The 22119-nt window shown below is 43.5% G+C and overlaps 1 protein-coding gene across 2 annotated transcripts in view; it reads left to right on the top strand.

Annotated features, from left to right (window-relative positions):
* The window catches only part of hdgfl3 (HDGF like 3), a 50217-nt gene that overhangs the window by 21388 nt on the left and 6710 nt on the right, over window positions 1-22119 (top strand). For both annotated transcript variants that reach the window (XM_033050053.1, XM_033050052.1), the window contains 3 exons: window positions 9405-9481; window positions 12000-12138; window positions 20792-20950. In XM_033050053.1, the coding sequence (XP_032905944.1) occupies window positions 9405-9481; window positions 12000-12138; window positions 20792-20950 (375 nt within the window). The remainder of the gene's footprint in view (window positions 1-9404; window positions 9482-11999; window positions 12139-20791; window positions 20951-22119) is intronic.

Raw genomic sequence — 22119 nt, 5'->3', positions numbered from 1 at the left:
TATATGTAGGAAAGAACAAAGGAGCAGACAATGAGATTTCTATTGATATTCATTACAAACTTGCCATTTTTGTTTTGTGCTTTATCCTAAAAATAAAATTTCAATCGCTTCATTCTATTGATCAAAATTAACAGGCTTTCTTTGATGAATGCTGGAGGAACAAGTTCCGCATTTAAATTGCAATGATTAGACAATAATTATGTTATCACAGTGTCGTGAATTATCTGGAAAGAGAAAGCAAACCAGATGGACTTTGAACCTTTCCAACAGATTAGAGAAAGCCAGCATGATCTGTAAACGCAGATGGAACAGAGAACAGTGCAGGTAGACACACAATGCTGGAGTAACTCAGCGGGACAGGCAGGCAACATCTCTGGAGAGAAGGAACAGGTGACGTTTCGGGTCGAGACCCTTCTACAGACTGATGTCAGGGGAGGGGGCGGGACAGAGATAGAACGTTGTCGGAGACAGTAAGACTGGTGGGAGAACTGGGAAGGGGGGGGGGGGAGATGGAGAGAGAGGGTATTTGAAATTAGAGAAGTCAATGTTCATACCACTGGGGTGTAAGCTACCCAAGCGAAACAGCTCCACTGTTCTTTCCCACACATGGACAGTACAGAGGAAGGGGCCCTTCGGCCCACAACTTCATGCCAAGCATGGTGCTAAGTTAAACTGATCTCATCAGCCTGCACATGATCCATATCCCTCTATTCCCTGCATGTGTCCATCTAAAAGCCTTTTAAACACCACTATCGTATCTGCCTCCACCACCACCCTCGGCAATGTGTTCTTGGCCCTCATTATTTTGTGTGTAAAAAATAAACTAGCCGCTCACATCTCCATTAAACCTTTCCCCTCTCACCTTATATCTGTGCCCTCTAATGTTGGACCTTTCTACTCTGGGGGAAATGGTTCTGACTGTCTACCCTATCTGTGCCTCCCATAATTTTATGTACTTCTATCAAGTCCCCCCTCAACCTCCGACGTTCCAGAGAAATCAATCCAAGTTTATCCATTCACTACTTGAAGCTGAAACTCTTTAATCCAGGCACCATTCTGGTAAACAGCCTATGTACCCTCTCCAAACCTCGACATTGTTCTTGTAATGGGGCAACGAGAAGTGCACGCAATACGCCAAATGTGGCCTCAGCAAAGTCTTACAGAGCTGCGTCTTGATCATGTTTAGAAGGATGAGGGGGGGGGGTTCATTATAGAAACATATAAAATTATAAAAGGACTGGACAAGCTAGATGCAGGAAAAATGTTCCCAATGTTGGGCGAGTCCAGAACCAGGGGCCACAGTCTTAGAATAAAGGGGAGGTCATTTAAGACGGAGGTGAGAGAAAACTTTTTCACCCAGAGAGTTGTGAATTTATGGAATTCCCTGCCACAGAGGGCAGTGGAGGCCAAATAACTGGATGGATTTAAGAGAGAGTTAGATAGAGCTCTAGGGGGTTAGTGGAATCAAGGGATATGGGGAGAAGGCAGGGACGGGTTATTGATTGGGGATGATCAGCCATGATCACAATGAATGGCTGTGCTGGCTCGAAGGGCCGAATGGCCTCCTCCTGCACCTATTTTCTATGTGAAACTAACAACAAACATTTCGATAAACAAAGAAAGTGAATATCCAGGTCAGGTGGAATGTTGAGACTTCCAGGAGATGTTTGATTAAAAAGCTACATGATAAGTCTAGTTTAGTATATAGATACAGCGAGGAAACAAGCCCTTCGGCCCATTGAGTCCGCACCGACCAACGATCCCTGCACATCAACACTACCCTACACACACTAGGGACAATTTTACAATTTTATACATTTATACCAAGCCAATTAACCTACAAACCTGCACGTCTTTGGAGTGTGGGAGTAAACTGAAGATCTCAGATAAAACCCACGCAGGTCACGGGGAGAACGTACAAACTCCGTACAGACAAGCACCAGTAGTCAGGATCGAACCCGGGTCTCTGGCGCTGTGAGGCAGCAAGTCTACCGCTGCGCCACCGTGACACCTTTATGCAATCAGGGTGGAATGATGTCAAATAAAAAGATCTGTATCTGTGTGGAAAGAAATCAGCTAAATAACAGAAGGCGGAAAGTAGTCATGGAAGATATTTTATGGACTGAAGGGAAATTTACGGTGGAGGTCTTTGTAGATAGACACAGAATGCTGGAGTAACTCAGCGGGACAGGCAGCATCTCTGGAGAGAGGGAATGGGTGACTTTTCGGGTCGAGACCCTTCTTCAGACTGATGTCAGGCTTTTTAAAGAAGACCCCTACATCGTGCCAAACCCGGAACTCATTGAGGTGGGGGCGGAGGGGAACAATGGTGGAGGTCTTTGTGTTGGTTCTGTATGCACTGCTATTCACAGTGTATATTAATAACTTGTTCTGAGACCTGCAGAGCACAATTTGCATACCTGTCAATATCACAGCACTCGGAGCTGTAGTGAGCTGTGAGACGGATAGCATTAGACTTCAAGGGAAAATAGATACTGCAGGTCGCTGGAATGGTGCCACATAAACTCTATTGATAAATGTGTATAGTTATGTTATGGTTGAAAAAATGCGTAAAGGTAGTATAAAGGGCATTATTGTAAAAGGATTACAAGAATGGAGTTTTGGAGGCATATGTGCATAATTCATTGAAAGTGGGAGGGTAATTTAATAGTGCAGTTAAGAAAACAAACAGGGTCCCAACATAAATCGGAGAGGCAAAGGGACTAGGAAGTGTTGGTGCAAGATTCACAAAGGGTTAACCTGCAGGTGAGTCAGAGTGGTGAATCTGTGGAATTTTCTGCCTCAGAGGGCGGTGGAGGCCGGTTCTCTGGATGCTTTCAAGAGAGAGCTAGATAGGGCTCTTAAAAATAGCGGAGTCAGGGGATATGGGGAGAAGGCAGGAACGGGGTACTAATTGGGGATGATCAGCCATGATCACATTGAATGGCGGTGCTGGGTCGAAGGGCCAAATGGACTACTCCTGCACCTATTGTCTATAAGTTCCTAGGAGCCTAAAGTTAGGCCATTCAGCCCATCAAGTCCACTCTGCCATTCAATCATGGCTGACCTATCTTTCCCTCTCAACCCCATTCTCCAGCCTTCTCCCCATAACCCAGACACACAATTTCACACATTCACCCAACCAGTGACTAAATACATTATTTCACATCTCCTTTCTAAAGGTATGACCTTTTATACTGAGGCTATGACCTCTGATCCTAGACTCTCCCACTAGTGGACACATCCCCTCCGCATTCTATGTTTCTACATGTCCCTCAGCCAACACTCCAACTGCAGCAGTTCCACAAGGTTGCTCACCATCGCCTCCTCAAGGGCAACTCGGGTAATGTTTCAGATCGGGTCGTTCGTCAGCACCATGGGACACGTCGCCTGCCATTTTTCTCCAGAGTCGCTGCCTGGCCCGCTGAGACACTCCAGCACTTTGTGTCGACCTTTGGCATAAACCAGCATCTGCAGTTCTTTGTTTTTCACATTAGTTTGTTCTTTGTCTCAGCGTTACATCCTCCTGTTTATATTCCAGTCCTCTCACATTGCGTTTGTCTTTCTTACAAGAGTTTATTGTGAAAGGACTGGATAGAGTGAATGTGGATAGGACGTTGCCACTAGTGGGAGAGTCTAGGACCAGAGGTTTCCTTGGTCTCCAGGGACGCTGCCTGACCCGCTGAGTCACTCCAGCACTTTGTCTCTTTTCTGTGGATATTAGTTAGAGCATTTCAAACGTTTTCCGCTGTGAAATTGTGAAAGAAGTACTGGATAATAATTTCCTGGCATCATTATTTAAATTCAGGTGTTCCTCACAGTTTGCAGACTCTAATATTTTCATTTATAGCAGGCATGAAGTGTGACATGATTCATTACAAAATAAATATCCTGCCAGCACGCAAGTAAAACCATATCATGTGTAGAATTTACATCCATGGTCCTGAACAACAAATCAATGTGTTCTAAATATAATGCTGACAAAATATTGGGGTTATTTAAGAATCTTCAGACATAAGTTTCCCTGTTCACTGATATTAAAAAATAACAGAAGGAGCAGCATATCACATTTAATGTATGTGTCATTTCCAGCTACATTTTTCAAATTGAGCAAGGTTGAGTCCCCAAGTTATGATGAATTGTTTAGCCTTGAGATGAATGTCAATGTAATGTTGTAGATATGCTTACAGCTGCTTTAGCATGGGAATAAAGAACTCTGACAAATTGTAGTTTCCCCATGTCTTTTTGAATTGTCCTTATTTTTGGAATTCCAATTTGAAACTTGCACACAAGATATTTTGGATTATTGAGTTTTCTGAATTCCTACTTTTGACAGGAGAGTGCTTCAGATTGCTGTGCCATTAATGGAAAGGTTGTTAGGAAGCGTAGTGTGTCAGGTGCGGAGATTCACAACTAGTTTGGCCTTGGACGGCACGGTGGCGCAGCGGTAGATTTGCTGCCTTACAGCGCTTGCAACGCCAGAGACCCAGGTTCGATCCTGACCACGGGCGCTGTCTGTACGGAGTTTGGACGTTCTCCCCGTGACCACGTGGGTTTTATCCGAGATCTTTGGTTTCCTCCCACACGCCAAAGACGTACAGGTTTGTAGGTTCATTGGCTCGGTATGAGTGTAAATTGTCCCTTGTGTATGTAGGATAGTGTTAGTGTGCGGGGATCGCAAGTCAGTCCAGACTCGGTGGGCGAAGGGCCTGTTTCCGCGCTGTATCTCTAAACTAAACTAATCATTCGGAATGTCAGAGTATAAAAATAGGAGCAGGGTTAGGCCAACGACCCCCTTGAGTATGCTAAACCATTCATCACTATCTATGGCTGATCTACCTCAACACCATGTGGGTCACTTTTATATCCCTTTATTCCATTAATGTCCAAAAACCTAATCATTCTTGTTTTGAATGGACAAGGCAATTGATCCTCCAGATTCCAAAGCTTCATAATAGGTGACGCAGGCAGGTGGGACTGGTGTAGATGGGGCAAGTTGATCGGTGTGGGCAATTAAGGTCATGACGTCATAAGGAATTGGAGTAGAATTAGGCCATTCGGCCCAACGGGTCTATTCCGCCATTCAACCATGACTGATCTATCTCTCCCTCTCAACCCTATTCTCCTGCCTTCTCCCCATAACCCCTGACACCCGAAATAATCAAGAATCTGTCAATCTCTGTCCGTGGCAATGAATCCCACAGATTCGCCACCCTGGTGACGTTTTAGGTCGAGGCCCTTCTTCAGACTGGCTGTAAGGGGGAGCAACTGGAAGCAAGAAAAGATCTGGACAAATCAGGGCCGTGACACGGTGACATCAAGCAGGGAGGTTCCCTGACAGGCTGATGTTGGCCAGGGATGGTGCGATTCCCTAGAGTGATAAATCGGTGCAAACTGTGGAATTAATTAATTGGCATTTAGTAGAAGGAAGTGGGAGTGTTTGTATGTTACCTAAAATTAGAGAATTCAAGGTTGATGCCACTGGGGTGTAATCTACCCAAGTGGAATATGAGGTGCTGTTCCTCCAGTTTGTGTGTGGCCTTATTCTGGCAATGGAGGAGGCCCAGGACAGAATGGTATTGAGTATCAGTGTATTGAGACTGTACATTGTAATCTAGCCAAGTGTGCTAAGCTGTGAGACTGCAGCAGAGCAGTGTATATGAGCAGAATATAAACACTGACGTTTTGGATGACAATGGAGGGAAGGAATAACACAAATGGTTAACATGTGTTGTCAATTAAAGTGTAAAAAAGAAAAGACCAGTAAAAGATCCAGTGTTGGGAGAGAGGAAGTGAGGAAACAGATGGAAATAACTGTATAAAGTTCAGGTTCACATTTATTGCCACATGCACCACTTAAGGTACAGTGGGATTTGATTTACAATGCAGCCATATAAACAAAAGAGCACAATACACTATAGAATATAACATGAACATCCACCACAGTGGAATCAACATTCTTCACTGTGGTGGAAGGCAGTAACTTTGTCAGTCCTCCTCCTTAGTTCATCCGTGGTGGGGGCCATGAATCCATAACATAAGTTGCAGGGGATATTAAACTGAATGTAAGATGAATCTTAGCAATTATGTGAAGAAAACGAGAGTGGCTTTACTTTACACTTTAAAGATACAGTGCGGAAACAGGCCCATCGGCCCACGCAGTCCACGTCGACCAGCGATCGGCATGTGCATGAGCACTGTCCCACATACTAGGGACAACTTTCAATATACAGGAGCCAATCAATCTACAAACCTGTGCGTCTGTGGAATGTGGTAGGAAACCGGAGCACCGGGATAAAGTACGTGCAGGTCACGGGGAGAACATGCAAACTCCGCGCAGACAGCACCCGTGGTGAGGATTGAACCCGGGTCTCTGGTGCTGTGTCACCGTGCTGCCAACTGCTCGGAAACAATATGGTCATGATGTCAATTGTTTTTTATGGCAGACATGTTAAAATATTATTTTGTAGCAATATTTACAGTGAAGGAAGTGGATGTGACACAGCTCCCAAGAAAACTAGGGTGGCACAAAGGGCAATGACCACTCACCAAGATACCAGCAATGGGGAACTCCTCGGATATAATGCAGCATAGCGGCTCAAGCTGCTGCATCACACTGCCAGGAACCCAGGTTCCATCCTGACCTTGGCTACTGTCTGCGCGGAGTTTGCACGTTTTCCTGTTGGTTTCCACCAGTTGCTCCTGTTTCCCTCCACATCCCAAAGACTTGCGGGTTTGCAGGTTAAATGGCATCCGTAAATTGTCCCTGGAGTGTTGGGAGTGGATGAGAAAGTAGGATAATATAGGGCTAGTGTGAACGGGTTGTTGATGGGCTGAACGGCCTGTTTCTATGCTGCATCTCTAAACCAAACAACTGTTTCCATTTCAGCGTTTGAAGGCAGTAAATGGGAACAATATAGTTTACCCAAATATAATTTCTCGAAGGTCCGTGTAGGAAGAAACTGCAGATGTTGGTTTAAACTGAAGATAGGAACAAAAAGCTGGAGTAACTCAGCGGGACAGGCAGCATCTCTGGAGAGAAGGAATGGGTAACGTTTCAGGTCTCGATCCTTCTTCAGACTGAAGTGTTACTCCAGCTTTTTGTGTCTATTCTCGAAGGTCTCTTGATTTGGGAACTATTTCTATTGAAGGAAAACTGTGCTTACTGCTCTGCCACTTAAGAAAATGTGTGGGAGGGAAGCCAGTGATTGTAGGCCAGTTAGAATCAATGCAGTGAGGTATACAGTTACAAACTGGGTGACTGTACACGTTGGCATCTTCAATAATGAGTGAGACTTGGTGTAGATTAGCAAATGCAACGTCATAGCTGCAGAAGCATAGAACACTCTGGTCTCGACCCGGAATATCACCCATTCCTTTACTCCAGACCCGCTGAGCCACACCACCTTTTTGTGTCTATCTTCGGTTTAAACCAGCATCTGCAGTTCCTTCCTGCGCACAGCACAGCACAGGAATGAATGGTACATCAGCTCACAAAGTTTGTGCCGAACATGCTGGCTCAAAGGCCGAATGTCCTACTCCTGCACCTATTATCTATTGTGTATTGATACCGAGTTGAACTGGTCCCATCTGCTTACACATGATCCGTGGTCTGCAGATGATCATCTTCCATATAAATGAGTTAGTTAATGAAGCAGAATGTCCCTTATGCAGGTAAACCAGATGTTGAACCATTAGGCTTTCCAAGCAACCAGTGTGCTGGTTATCAGAGTTTTATTTCAAATGGGAAACTGCTTCTATATCCAGATGTTTTTGTTGGTTTTTCACATAATTGAAACCATACATGAGTGAAGATGTCATCGTTTAATATTTTTAATTGCACCCTGATATTTAACACCTCCTGCTTCCTGAAGGTGCTTTTGCTAAATAAATCTTCTGTTGAATAAAGACACAGTGGGCTTGCTGTAATGACGTATGAAGAGCCACTGAGAATCATGTCAGGCACATTCACTTGCTTGTATCTTCACTGAGTTGAATTATTTCTACAGAATATTTCCCCTCAGGTTTTATCGATGAATAAGCAGATTCTTGAGCAGCGTTGTCCAGGTGTTGGATGCAAGGTTTATATTTTTGCTAAATGTCATCACACCCAGTTTTGAATGGCAGATACAGGTGAGATTCCTCTCATGTGAGATGTATCTCGTATGAGATATATGGTTCCTCATGAGAGGAACAGATCGGGTAGATGCACAGAGTCTCTTGCCCAGAGTAGGGGAATCGAGGACCAGAGGACATGGGTTCAAGGTGAAGGGGAAAAGATTTTACAGGAATCTGAGGGGTAACTTTTTCACACAAAGGGTGGTAGGTGTATGGAACGAGCTGCCAGAGGAGGTAGTTGAGGCTGGGACTATCCCAACGTTTAAGAAACAGTTAGACAGGAACATGGATAGGACAGGTTTGGAGGGATATGGACCAAGCGCAGGCAGGTGGAACTAGTGTAGCTGGGACATGTTGGCCAATGTGGGCAAGTTGGGCTGGACGGCCTGTTTTCACACTGTATCACTCTATGACTCTATGACTATAAAATAATATTGAAAATTGGTCCAATTGCCATTTTTTCTATTCTGTATGAACCTATGATGACAACTAGCTTTTCTGGCAGGTTGGAGGCTTCTCAGACTAGTAGTGACTTAAAGTAGTTTTCCTGCCCTCAGTTCTGGTGCCTGATTTTGTTCCAACCAACTGGGAAAGGGGCTGCAGCATCTGCCCACTGCTATTGACAATAAGTGGGAACGGAACAATTTCACAGCTAATAGAGGTTCCACCCCAAAACAAGTCAGGTTCAATCCAAACCTACAGTGGTCATCATGTTCCAGCCCTTTACCAATTTGGTAAGCGCAAAGTTAGGCACCGGAGCAGAAGGAAGGAAAACCAATTTAAGTTTGCAGTTGTAATTCTCCCCGAGACTGTTTTATTCTGTGTGATCCAGTTCACAATCACATCCCAAAGATGTGTAGGTTGGCAGGTTAGTTGACCATTCTAAATCACTCATGCTGGTGGGTGGAAACATTCATGATAAAGTTTGGAGGGTTGGTAACAGGGAAAATCAATGGGGGGGGGGGGGTCAAATTGCTCAGTTAACCAGCATAGACTAGATGGGCCAAATGGCCTCCGGCATATTCTTTTGTGCTGCTGCAAGTAAGAATTTCATTGTTCTATCTGGGATATGGCAATAAAATTCTCCATCTCCTTGTCTCCCACTCTCCCTCTCACCCCCTCTCTCCCCCTCTCTCTCTCCTCCTTTCTTCTCTCTCGCTGCTGTCAGGAAATATGGATCCAATTTGCCATTCAGACAGGTTTTATCGTGCAAACGTGTAGATTGTAGAACATCCCACATCATCTGCTAAATCTCCCATTCATGGTGCTCCTCTCTTTTTGAACAGATCGACGAGCTGCCGGAGGGAGCTGTGAAACCTCCATCAAATAAATATCCTATTTTCTTCTTTGGAACTCATGAGACGTAAGTACACTCGAAGAGTAACGGATGAATTGGACAGTGCTGTCTATTTTGTAACAGGAAAAAATAATATTGTTCCAAAACTGAATCTTGATGGTCAGTTCTGGAATAGATTTGATAAAATCCTTTTGAACAATTTCCTGCCAGATATTTACTGTGAATCTAAAATCCTAAAAGATTTGTAGATTTTGTATTAAATCAGTTAAGAGAAGATTTTTTTCAGATGGCTTTCATAGATAGTGCCAATAGTTCATAAGCTCTAAGAACAGTATTAGGCCATGTCTACTCCGCCATTCAATTATGGCCGATCTATTTTTCCCTCTCAACCCCATTCTCCTGCTTTCGTCCAAGAACCCCTGACACCCGTACTAATCAAAAATCTGCCTTAAAAATATTGTGATAATGGATTGATATTAATATCCTGCTTTGTGATGGGGTAGAACTGGTTTTTGAGTTTCAGGACAGATAATTTATGGCATGTTTACGCCCGCCATGGATGGCCACACAGACGCATATTCTAATTTAATCGCTTAAAAGATACAGGCATTGCCCAGTCTTACCTGTCCCACTTAGGTGATTTTTTAGGCAACTGCCAGCGACTGTGACAATGGAATTCACCGAAGTCAGTACCGGTGACAACCTACGGCAGCCCAAATTGTCGCCACTGTCAGCGGAAATTGCTCAACCAGTTGAATATTTTTCGGCATTCGCCTAAAAAATCGCCTGTGGGACAGGCCCATTATGTTCCCTTGAGAAAGTGTCGGTGTTCTACCTACTTGAACCATTGCAGTGCCGCTGGTGAAGAATCTACCACAATCTCGGAGGAGATACAGCGCGGAAACAGGCCCTTCGGCCCACTGAGTCCGCACCGACCAGCGATCCCCGTGCATTAACACTATCTACACAAACTAGGGGCAATTTACAATTATACTAAGCCAATTAAACTACTGTACATCTGTGGAGTGTGGGGATAAACCCAATGTTCTCGGAGAAAACCCACGCAGGTCACGGGGAGAACGTACAAACTCCTTAGAGACAACCACCCATTGTCAGGATTGAACCTGGATCTCTAGTGCTGTAAGGCAGCAACTCTACCACTGCACCACCATGTTGCCCCTCACAGCTTAATATAAGTAGGTTCATGGAGGGAGGAGGAGAACTTCTTCAAAGTAGGCAGGCATTCCTTGAGGAGATTTCACAGTGGAGTAGACAAAATGTTTAAGAAGGAACTGCAGATGCTGGAAAATCGAAGGTAGACAAAAATGCTGGAGAAACACAGTGGGTGAGGCAGCATCTATAGAGCGAAGGAAATAGGCAACGTTTCAGGTCGAAACCCTTCTGCAGACCGAGATTGTACTCAATTATTAATAGCGTGCTCAGTATAAACAGCACCAATTAATTATAGAATGTATGTTTCTAGGGTGTGCTTAAATTTCCTTTGTAGGTAATAATTCCTGTACTGCTTTCAAGTTGTATACTGTGCTTACATTATTCCACAAATGTTCACCTATATACTAACTTGTACAAACAAGATTGGCCTCAGCTTTCTTCTCCTGCCCCAGATTAGTTGATCCTGACAGGACTCAAGGTGCCATAGTTAAAATTGGCCCCAGTACAGACAAGCTCAGAGGAAAAGGATTAGGCTGCCGATTCCCCTCCAGTTTGCTGATGAAAGTTATTGATACACAACTAGAGAACTTGCTGTTTTAAATCTACCCCAAAAGCAAATGTTTCTTTAGAGAAACAAGGATGCAGCGCGGAAACAGGCCCTTTGACCCACCGAGTCCGCACCAACCAACGATCCCTGTACACTAGCACTATCCTATTTTTTAACCAATTTTAACCAAAGCTAATTAACCTACAAAACTGTACATCTTTGGAAGGTGGGAGGAAACCAGAGCACCTGGCAAAAACCCACGTGGTCAAGGGGAGAAGGTACAAACTCCGTACAAACAAGCACCCGTAGTCAGGTTCGAACCTGGGACCCTGGCGCTGTAAGGCAGCAACTCTACCGCTGCACCACTGCGCCTCCCTACAAATTAAATTAGCAATTTAAATAAATGGCAGCGAATTGGTCCAAGGGCTTCAAGTGTCCCAACATGCATGTTTAGTTTAGTTTAGAGATACAGCGCGGAAACAGGCCCTTCGGCCCACCGTGTCCACGCCGACCAGCGATCCCCGCACATTAACACTCTCCTACACACACTGGTGTCAATGTTTACATTTCCCAAACCAATTAACTTACAAACCTGTATGTGTTTGGAGTGTGGGAGGAAACCGAAGATCTCGGAGAAAACCCACGCAGGTCACGGGGAGAACGTACAAACTCTGTACAGGCGGCACCCGTAGTCAGGATCGAACCCGGGTCTCTGGCGCTGAGGCAGCAACTCTACTGCTGCGCCACTCTCCCGCTGAGCAGGATGTGACAGCCAGCCATGACCATGTTCCAATGTGTACTATATGTAACCCATGAAACTGGAAATAAATCATTTGAGATCACTCATTGAGTTTTCTATTCTAGTGCCTTTCTGGGACCAAAAGATCTTTTACCATACCAAGAATATAAAGAAAAATTTGGGAAGTCTAACAAGCGAAAAGGTTTCAACGAAGGTCTGTGGGAGATTGAAAACAACCCTGGTGTCAAGTTCACAGGATATCAGGTAAAGACTATTACTTGCGGCTTCAGTACTTAAGTAATGTGCTAATGCATAATCATTGGACCAACAGAAAAAAATCACTTTGTATCAGCAAATTTTAACGCTTGATATCTGAAGAAGGGTCTCAACCCGAAATGTCACCTGCCTGTGTTGTCCAGAAATTCTCCCCGACCCACTGAGTTACTCCAGTACTTTGAGTTTGAGTTTAGTTTATTGTCACGTGTACTGAGGCACAGTGAAAAGCTGTTGTTGCACGCTAACCAGTCAACAGACAGATAATACATGATCACAATCGAGTTACGCACTGTGTAAGAGAATAACGTCTAGTGCAAGATAAAACCAGTAAATTCCAATCAAGGATAGTCTGAGGGTCTCCAATGAGGTAGATAGTAGTTCACGACCACTCTGGTTGGAGGTGAATTCCACGGCGAGGTGGGGGGAGGAGGACGCACGCACGCAACTCGCAGGCCGGAGCAGAATATTCCCTGCTGTTACAAAATGACAGGCGAGAGTGGGTCTAGTGGTATGGAGGCCAGTGGAGGAGAGGATAATGAAGGAAATGTTGAGAAGGAGTGGGAAACCATGGGAACACGGGGTAGCCCCAGGAAGAGCAGCCGTAAAAGAAGGAAAAGCAATATTGGTGGATCGGAGAGTGAAGACAAGGAACCAGAAAAGGAACCAGAAAAGGAAATTTCGTTAAATGTAGTGGTGAGGTTTGAAGGAGAAGGAGGAGTAAAGAAGATAGATCCAATGAAGCTGACAAAAATAATCAGAGCCCAGGTTGGGGAAGTAAAGTATGCAAGAGTGCTGGAAGATGGAAACATGCTAATAGGGTGCAACAGTGAGGCTCAAGTTGAAAAGGCAATGAAAATGAACAAGATTGACAAAATCAAAATAATCAAAGTAGTGAGAGTGGGAGAACGGAGGAGGGCAGGGTGTAAAGGGGTTATCTATGGAATCCCTCTCAAAGTCAATATGAGTGAACTGGTTCAGGAACTCAGAAAGAGATGTGAATTAATTATGAATGCCAAAAGAATGACCAAAGGAGCAAAGAAAGAGGAAACTGAGTCAGTCCTGCTTGAATTCAAGACAGAATCCCTTCCAAAAGTGGTCCATTTTGGATTCATGCGATATAGTGTAAGAGAGTACATACCCAAACCAATGAGGTGCTTCAAATGTCAGAAAATTGGGCATATAGCTAAAATGTGCAAGGGGGCGAGGAAATGCGCAAGGTGTAGTGGGGACCATGAATATGGTCAGGGTGGAGAGGGGGTCAGACCAAAGTGCTGTAATTGTGGAGGAGAGCATAGTGTGGCTTACTGGGGCTGTGAGGTGATGAAACGTGAAGCTGAAGTACAAAACATAAGAGTGAAGGAAAAGGTTTCCTATGCAGAGGCAGCAAAGAGGGCTGGCCCTACAAAACAGATGAATGAAAGAAGGATCAGGAGGGAGCAAGATATGGGCATAATGGAAACAATAAAAGAAAAAGAAAAGAGTATATGGAAAGAAAAGAAAAACCTGGTTATATTTATAGCAGGAGTAATAAATGCGACAGCAGAAGTAAAATCCAAAACAGAAAGGATCCAAATCATTGTAAAGGCTGCAGTCCACCACTTGGGCATGGCAGGATTGAAGTGGGAGGAAATACATGATGGTCTCAGTATCCAGGCGAGCCAAGAGTCAACATGTGTGGGTTAATAATATTAATGCTAATCCTACAATGGAATGCAAGAAGCTTGTTAGCCAATGGGCAAGACTTTAAGCAATTCATAGACAGTAGGAAGGAAAAACCAGATGTCGTATGTATCCAGGAAACCTGGTTGAAACCAAGTTTAGATTTTGTTCTATATGATTATGTTGCAGTGAGATGTGATAGGGGAAATGGGGGAGGAGGGGGTTGTGCCACTTTCATTAAAAAAGGGATACCATACAGGGTATTAGGAATTGGGCAGGAACAGGAATATGTGGTAATAGAAGTATGGTCTGAGAGGAGGAAAATAGTGGTAATAAATTACTATAATCCATGTAAGCGATTAGAGGTCAATAAGTTACAGGAAGTAGAAGGCCAGAGCAAATCTAATGTTATTTGGTGTGGGGACTTTAACGCACATAATACATTATGGGGCAGTGGAAAGTCAGATAATAATGGACAGGTAATTGAGGAATTATTAAATGATGGTAATCTAGTATGTCTAAATGATGGAAAGAAGACCAGGGTAGATGTTAGGACAGGGAAGGAGTCTGTGTTGGACCTTACACTTGTTTCTAATAGGATTGCTGCTAAATGTAACTGGGAAGTATATGAAAAGGGTACCATAGGAAGTGATCATCATCCTGTGCTATGCAAAATAAATATTACTTTAACTATGAGCAAAGAAAACAGAAGTGGACGATGGGTGTTTGGAAAGGCTAATTGGGAGAAATTTAAGGAGGAAAGTGATAGATATGTAAAACCGATACAAGAAGAGACAGATATAGAAAACTTTGAGAATAAATTGTCAGAAGGTATCAAAAGAGCAGCATTAGTTTCCATACCAAAAAGTAAAGGAAGATCAAAAAGGAAAGCTGTGCCGTGGTGGGACAATAAATGTAAAGAGGCAGTGGTGAATAGAAACAGAGCATTCAGATTATTAAAAAGAACTCATAACTACCAACACATGATTAATTACAAACAGGCTCAGGCAATTGTAAGGAGGACTATAAGACAAACAAAAAGAGCATATTGGAGGAAGTATTGTGATTCAATTGGAAACATAACACAGGTAGGGGAGATATGGGGGATGATTTAAAAAATGGAAGGTGATAAAAGGGAGTGGAGTTATCCTATCTTAACAAGTGGAGATCAAACTGTAGTCTCAAATAAAGACAAAGCAGAACTAATGGTTAACACTTTTAGTGGGGTTCACAGCTCCCGCAACTTGTCAGATGAAGGAAGAAGAGGTAGGGAAAGAACAAGAGAGGAAAATGTTGAGGCCTTACAAAGGAAAGGTATCACAGAGGACAAGTACAATATTCCATTTAATTTGGGGGAGCTAAAGAGAGCTCTGGCCAAGTGTAAGAACTCAGCCCCAGGGAAGGATGATATTTGTTACATAATGATAAAACATCTAAGTGAGGAGGGACTCCAAAAGATACTTGCACTATATAACAAGGTGTGGGAAGAAGGGCGAATACCGGAAGGAAGCAATCATTGTGCCTATTAGGAAACCAGGGAAAGATGCAAGTAATCCAGTAAATTATAGACCTATAGCTTTAACAGCACACATGTGTAAACTGATGGAAAGAATGGTAAATGAAAGATTAATGCATCTAATGGAAGAAAACGGTATAGTGGCTAATTATCAGAGTGGCTTTAGAAAAGGGAGAGGTACTAATGATCCAGTTCTGTGCTTGGAAGATGATATAAGGAAAGCACAAGTTAAAAAAGAATCTGTAGTTACTGTATTTTTTGATGTAGAGAAGGCTTATGATATGTTGTGGAGAGAAGGTCTTCTAATAAAGCTGCATTTAATGGGAGTAGGAGGAAATATTTTTAACTGGATAATGGATTTTCTTAACGGTAGAAGTATCCAAGTTAAAATAGGGTCAGACATCTCTAGTAAATGTGTAGTCGAGAATGGAACTCCCCAAGGAAGTGCGATAAGCCCAATCCTATTCTCAATCATGATTAATGATATATTTGCAAACATTCAACCAGAGATGGGGCGATCGCTCTTTGCAGATGATGGCAGCCTATGGAGAAAGGGGAAGAATATAGATTTTACCGTGGAAAAAATGCAGCAAGGGATAGCCCAGGTGGAAGAGTGGGGAGTGAAATGGGGTTTTAAATTCTCTATAGAGAAGACAAAGACAATGGTTTTCACAAGGAAGAAAATTAAAGAGGATGTCCAGTTAAAACTATACGGCAACAATTTGGAAAGAGTAAAAGATTTCCGTTTCCTGGGAGTCCATTTTGACTCCGGATTAACATGGAGGGTCCACATTACAAAAATAATTGGAAAATGCAATAAAGCCATCAATGTAATGAGATGCTTAGCAGGTTTAGAGTGGGGAGCAGATATATTATCTCTTAAACATATCTATGTATCACTGATCAGATCCAGACTAGAGTATGGCAGTATAGCTTATGGATCAGCATCTAAGTCAGTGTTGTCCGTGTTGGACACAAAGTCCAAGCGGAAGCTCTAAGAATCTGTATAGGAGGTGTGCGGACGTCACCTGTATGTGCACTACAGGTGGAAACTGGGGAGATGCTGTTGAGACTGCGCCGCAGACAACTAATGGCTAATTACTGGCTAAGCCTTAAGGGTCATGGAGAGAACCACCCAACAAAACAGGTAGTACAGGAGTGCTGGGAGAGAGGGGTGGCTCAGTCTGGAAGCTTCGGCTGGGTTGGAGGAGGTGTGGCAAGGGACATGGAAGTAGAGGACAAAGAGTTCTGCCCTGCAGTATTGTGGCCATCTGTCCCAATATGGTTACTAAACATCCCAAAAGTTGATCTGGAGATATGGGAGGCAAAAAGGAGGGAAAAAAATTTGGACCTAAAAACAGAATACCATAACCATATATATAATAGATACAGGGAACACCTCTTAATTTTTATAGATGGATCAAAGGACCCAGTAGCTGAAACAACAGGGGCAGCTGTGGTAGTGCAAAGGATGAATGTTGAGATTTGCAAAAGAACAAATAACTATTTGGCAGTGTATACAGTGGAACTGTACGCTATTTTTATGGCAGTTCGGTGGATAGAACAGGTGCAACCATGCAAAGTATTAATATGTAGCGACTCATTGTCTGCAATCCAGAGTATTGGGTCTGGAGCATCCCATAGGCGGCCTGACCTAGTGTATGAAATTTTACTACTATTAAGCCAAGTAACAAGGAAGGGCAGTGACGTGACTTTGTTGTGGGTCCCAGCACACATTGGTGTGCTAGGAAATGAAAAAGTGGACAAATTAGCAAAAGAGGCCGTTAAAAAAGAGAACATAGAGGTAAACCTACAATTATCCAAATCTGAAGGAAGACACATTGTGTGTAAGAAAATAAATCAGGAATGGCAACAATACTGGGAACAGGAGACAAAGGGGAGACACCTCTATTTGCTACAAAACAGAGTGGGCATTACAGCAAGAAGAGGGGGGAACAGGAGAGAACAGGTAGTATTAGCAAGATTGAGGATAGGACACACTCACCTGAACAGCACATTAAAAATATTGTGAAAACACCCTACTGGGATGTGTGAGGAATGCCATCAGCCGGAAACAGTTCAGCATGCTCTAGTTGCATGTAGAAGATATGAAACAGAAAGAAGAGTTTTGATCAGTGAAATGAAGAAAATTGGAGTGACAGATATATCAGAAAAGAACATTCTAGAGTGTGGAGGGGAAGGAAAAGGAGTAAAGGTGTTGTTTAATTTCTTGAGGGCCTCTGGCCTTGTAAAAAGGATATAATGTAAAGACATGAGGACTGTGGAGTGAAGCCAGAAGGTGGCAGCAATGCAACATTGTGGATGCCGGCTGCCGTAAAACTCCAAAGAAGAAGAAGAAGAAGAAGAAGAAGAAGTACTCTGGTTGTGGTAGGATGATTCAGTTGCCTGATAACAGCTGGGAAGAAACTGTCCCTGAATCTGGTGGTGTGTGTTTTCACACTTCTGTACCTTTTGCCCGATGGGAGAGGGGAGAAGAGGGAGTGGCCGGGGTGAGACTGGTCCTTGATGATGCTGCTGGCCTTGCCGAGGCTGCGTGAGGTGTAGATGGAGTCAAAGGAAAGGTGGTTGGTTTGTGCGATGTTCTGGGCTGCGTCCACAATTCTCCGTCTTTTTGTGTCTTACATGGGATTACAATGTCATTCAATAAGATTTTTAATAAGAATTAATTGAACATTTGCTCTTCCTGATTTGTGGACACAATTTTAGCATTTCAGTATTTTTACCCTTTTCAGCAAATGGCAAAATTTGTTTTTAAGTTGCTGTTTTACCTTCTTCAAAAGTGTACGTTCCTGTTGTATCATTCTGCAATATTATTATCGTCTCCGCTATTGTGGCGCAGCGGCAGAGTTGCTGCCTTACAGCACCAGAGACCCGGGTTCGATACTGACTACGGACGCTGTCTGTACAGAGTTTGTACGTTCTCCCCGTTACCTGCGTGGGTTTTCCCCGGGTGCTCTGGTTTCCTCCCACACTCCAAAAACATACATTTTTGTAGATTCATTGGCTTCAGTAAAAAAAAGATTGTAAATTGTCCCTAGTATGTGTAGGTTAGTGCTGGTGTACTGGGGGATCGCTGGTCGGCACGGACTCGGTGGGCCAAAGGGCCTGTTTCCGCGCTGTATCTCAACACTAAACTAAACTGAACTATTGTTCATTGGTTTTTATTTTCTCATATAAATTTATTCATAGCATTTAATCAGATTTTTTTGATTCCTTGCCATCTTTTACTCTGGTTCTTTTACTCTTTTGCCAAGAGACTATTTCATTTGCTTTCTTGGGGATTTTATGAATGCATTAATTGTAATGAAAGGCAATTTTCCGTCAATTATCACCCTCAAACACTGCTGACTCACACCTGGGAAGCATGGTCGTCTAAAATCAGTTCTTTGAAACATTTGTAACATCTTCCAATTGTATTATCTAATTCCACTTCACAAGTTTTCGAAAATCTCTTTACCTGGCCTCTAAAGACTTTTAACCATAGCAACTGTAGGCATACACCTTCACACATAAATCAGATTATTTTGGGCCATAGGTTTTTGGTGAAGCAAGATTTGATCATTTTCAGAATCTAGAATACAGTAGGGTGGCACTTTAAATGGGCAAATTGGCGCAGCAGTAGAGTTGCTGCCTCACAGCGCCAGAGACCCGGGTTCGATCCTGACTACGGGTGCTGTCTGTACGGAGTTTGTACGTTCTCCCCGTGACCTGCGTGGGTTTGCCCCGGGTGCTCCGGTTTCCTCCCTCATTCTAATGATGTGCAGGTTTGTAGGTTAATTGGCTTCTGTAAATTGTCCCTAGTGTGTAGGATTGAGGGGGAGGGGGGGGGAGGGGAGGAGGGGGGGGGGGGGGAGGGGGGGGGGGGGGGGGGGTGCAAGGGCCTGTTTCGGTGCTGTGTGTCTAAACTAATCTCAAGAATACAGTACTGAAGGATCCAAAATCTAGCAGGCTTCTTCCCTAATATCCAGGTTCACTTTTGTTGGCCTCTTAATTAGTATAAAGGTAAACTCATTATCTTTTAATACATCTATTGAACCTGTGGCAATAAGCAAACTGCTGCAGGACGTAGTAACTACAGTAGACACAAAGTGCTGGAGGAATCTTGTGTCTACCTATGATTTAAACCAGCATCTGCAGTTCTTTCCTACAAATACATGCTCTTGTTAAAATAACGTAAACCTGAAACTAGAGGCATGAGGAACTGCAGTTGCTGGAATCTGGAGCCAGGCACAAAGTGCTGGAGCAACTCAGCAGGTCAGGCAGCATCTGTGGAGGGTTGACCCAACCCAAAATGCCATTGTCCATTTTCCTCCACAAACGCTGCCTGACTGTTGGGTTCCTCCAGCACTCTGTGTTTTGCTCAAGATTCCAGCATCTGCAGTTCCTCCTGTCTCCATATTACCTGCAGGGTTTTATTCTCCATTATCAGGTTGATTGCAACTATTGAAACTAATTATTTCTGCAACTCAATATAACTTGCTGCTACTGAAATAATACTTTTTTTTATTGTGAAGCATTTTGCGTTTAAATTATAGACGTTGTAAATATTTTCTTTGGCAGAATTAATTTCCTACAGGGTTTTCCGCCTGTATTTCCTGTCATCAATCATGCTCCTCTATAGGAAGCACACTGTTTATTTACATTGTGCTTCTATTTTTGTGTTCTGGGTTTGTCATTAGGAACAGATCGGGTAGATGCACAGAGTCTCTTGCCCAGAGTAGGGGAATCGAGAACCAGAGGACATAGGTTCAAGGTGAAGGGGAAAAAATGTAATAGGAATCTGAGGGGTAACTTTTTCACACAAAGGGTGCTGGGTGTATGGAACGAGCTGCCGGAGGAGTTAGTTGAGGCAGGGACTATCCCAACGTTGCTGCTGTTATGCAGATGCTGCAATCTTGAGCAAAGTGCTGGAGGAACACAGCGGGCCATGCAGCATCTGTGGAGGGATTGACCAGGCAATGTTTTGGCTTCGGGACCTTTCTTCAGACTTCATCAATCCTGACCCGAAATGTCAGGACTGAAAAAGCACTCTGTGCTTTAAATTTAGCATAGATTTCTGAGGTTCACATTTAACCATGGTGACGGGGGAAGGGGGTGGGGGTGGGGTGGGGAGAGCAACAGGGACCTAATTGCATCCATGGCAAGGTGTGCAAGCAAAGCATCTCACTGTGACTTACCACATGTGACTTCTTCTTCTTGCGTATGGTGTGCACAGCCTAAAGTTTTAGGACAACCTGTTCTATTTGATCTTACTTAATTGTGCACGCCAGGTTGATTGCATTCGTCGAAACAGGGCGGACCACGTGAAGGTTGCAATCTCCCACCCCACCACATGTGACCATATTGATTCCTATTCAACCCTGAATGGGTGGTTTCATTTTTGCTGCTGCTCATTTTGCGAGCGTGTGTGATTTTTCTGCTACCTTGTTGTGTTTTTTGTTTCAGGCGATGCAACAGCAGAGCTCTTCGGAGACGGAAGGGGAAGGGGGGAACACCGCGGATGCCAGCAGTGATGGTGAAGGGGCAGAGATAATGGATGAGGAAGGGAAGGCCAAGAGCAAAAATGAAAAAGCAGGCTCCAAACGGAAAAAAGCTGCTCTTAAGGTAAAATGAATTGAGCGTGAATTTCCATGTTCTCTAATGATAGCATCATGTTCAATGAGTGAATATTTTCTGTTGAAAGCCTGCTTAAGATTACATTCTGCTTGCAAGAAAATTGCATGGAGCGAATGTTCAAAAATTGATCCCATCCAGAATATTTAATATTTAAATGGTTTTGTGCTAAACCTTTGGAACAACTTAATTGAAGTTTTATTTAATCTACTGTTGGGGTGATATCAGTCTGTCAAAGCATGACAGCAAATCCTAAGGTCCTTTTAAAATCTGTCGCAATTTGCATTTCTCCATTTATTCCCTTTATTGCTGTCCGAGTCGCCTTCAGAATTCCTGTTCTTGCAACAATAGCTCATCACCTCATTTTAAATTCCTCTCCATTTTAAGTGCTGAGTTTGAAAATTGATTCTAAAGTATTTGGTCTCCAGTATCGCCTTACCCAGTGTCACGCTGTGTTTCCTAAATAACGCTGTTGTGGGTTTTTTTATTTGATGTGTCTCCGGATAAGTCTGAGTATTTGTGTAGGAAGGAACTGCAGATGCTGGTTTATACCGAAGATCGACACAAAGTGCTGGAGTAACTCGGCGGGGCAGGCAGCATCTCTGGAGAAAAAGAATAGGTGACATTTCGGGTTGGAACCCTCCTTCAGAGACGTTGCCTGTCCCGCTGAGTTACTCCTGCATTTTGTGTCCAAATCAGAGTATTTATAGCTAAGCAACAAATTCAAGCCAGTACCATCTTCTGTTCATCTATCCAGCTGTGAAACCACTCTTCATTCCTGCAGATGTTCATAAAGTTTGGAATAGTAGTGAATGGGCATTTCAATAGATCTGTAAAGTGTAAGAAAGAACTGCAGATGCTGGAAAAATGGAAGGTAGACAAAAATGCTGGAGAAACTCAACAACGGGTGAGGCAACGTCTATCGAGACCCGAAACGTCGCCTATTCCTTCGCTCCATAAATGCTGCCTCACCCGCTGAGTTTCTCAGGCATTTTTGTCTACGATAGATGTGTAAAGATGTGTTTCTCTTTGCACTATGTGTTTTAGTTTGGAGATACAGAGCGGAAACAGGCCTTTCGGCCCATCGAGTCTGTGCCAACCTGTGATCCCCGCACACTAACACTGCCCTGCACACACTATTGACAATTTCACAATTATAC

The sequence above is a fragment of the Amblyraja radiata genome, chromosome 34, assembly GCF_010909765.2.
Source record: "Amblyraja radiata isolate CabotCenter1 chromosome 34, sAmbRad1.1.pri, whole genome shotgun sequence".
Taxonomy (NCBI): domain Eukaryota; kingdom Metazoa; phylum Chordata; class Chondrichthyes; order Rajiformes; family Rajidae; genus Amblyraja; species Amblyraja radiata.
The sequence above is the reverse complement of the archived record's forward strand: the minus strand, read 5'-3'. Positions and strand labels throughout refer to the sequence as shown.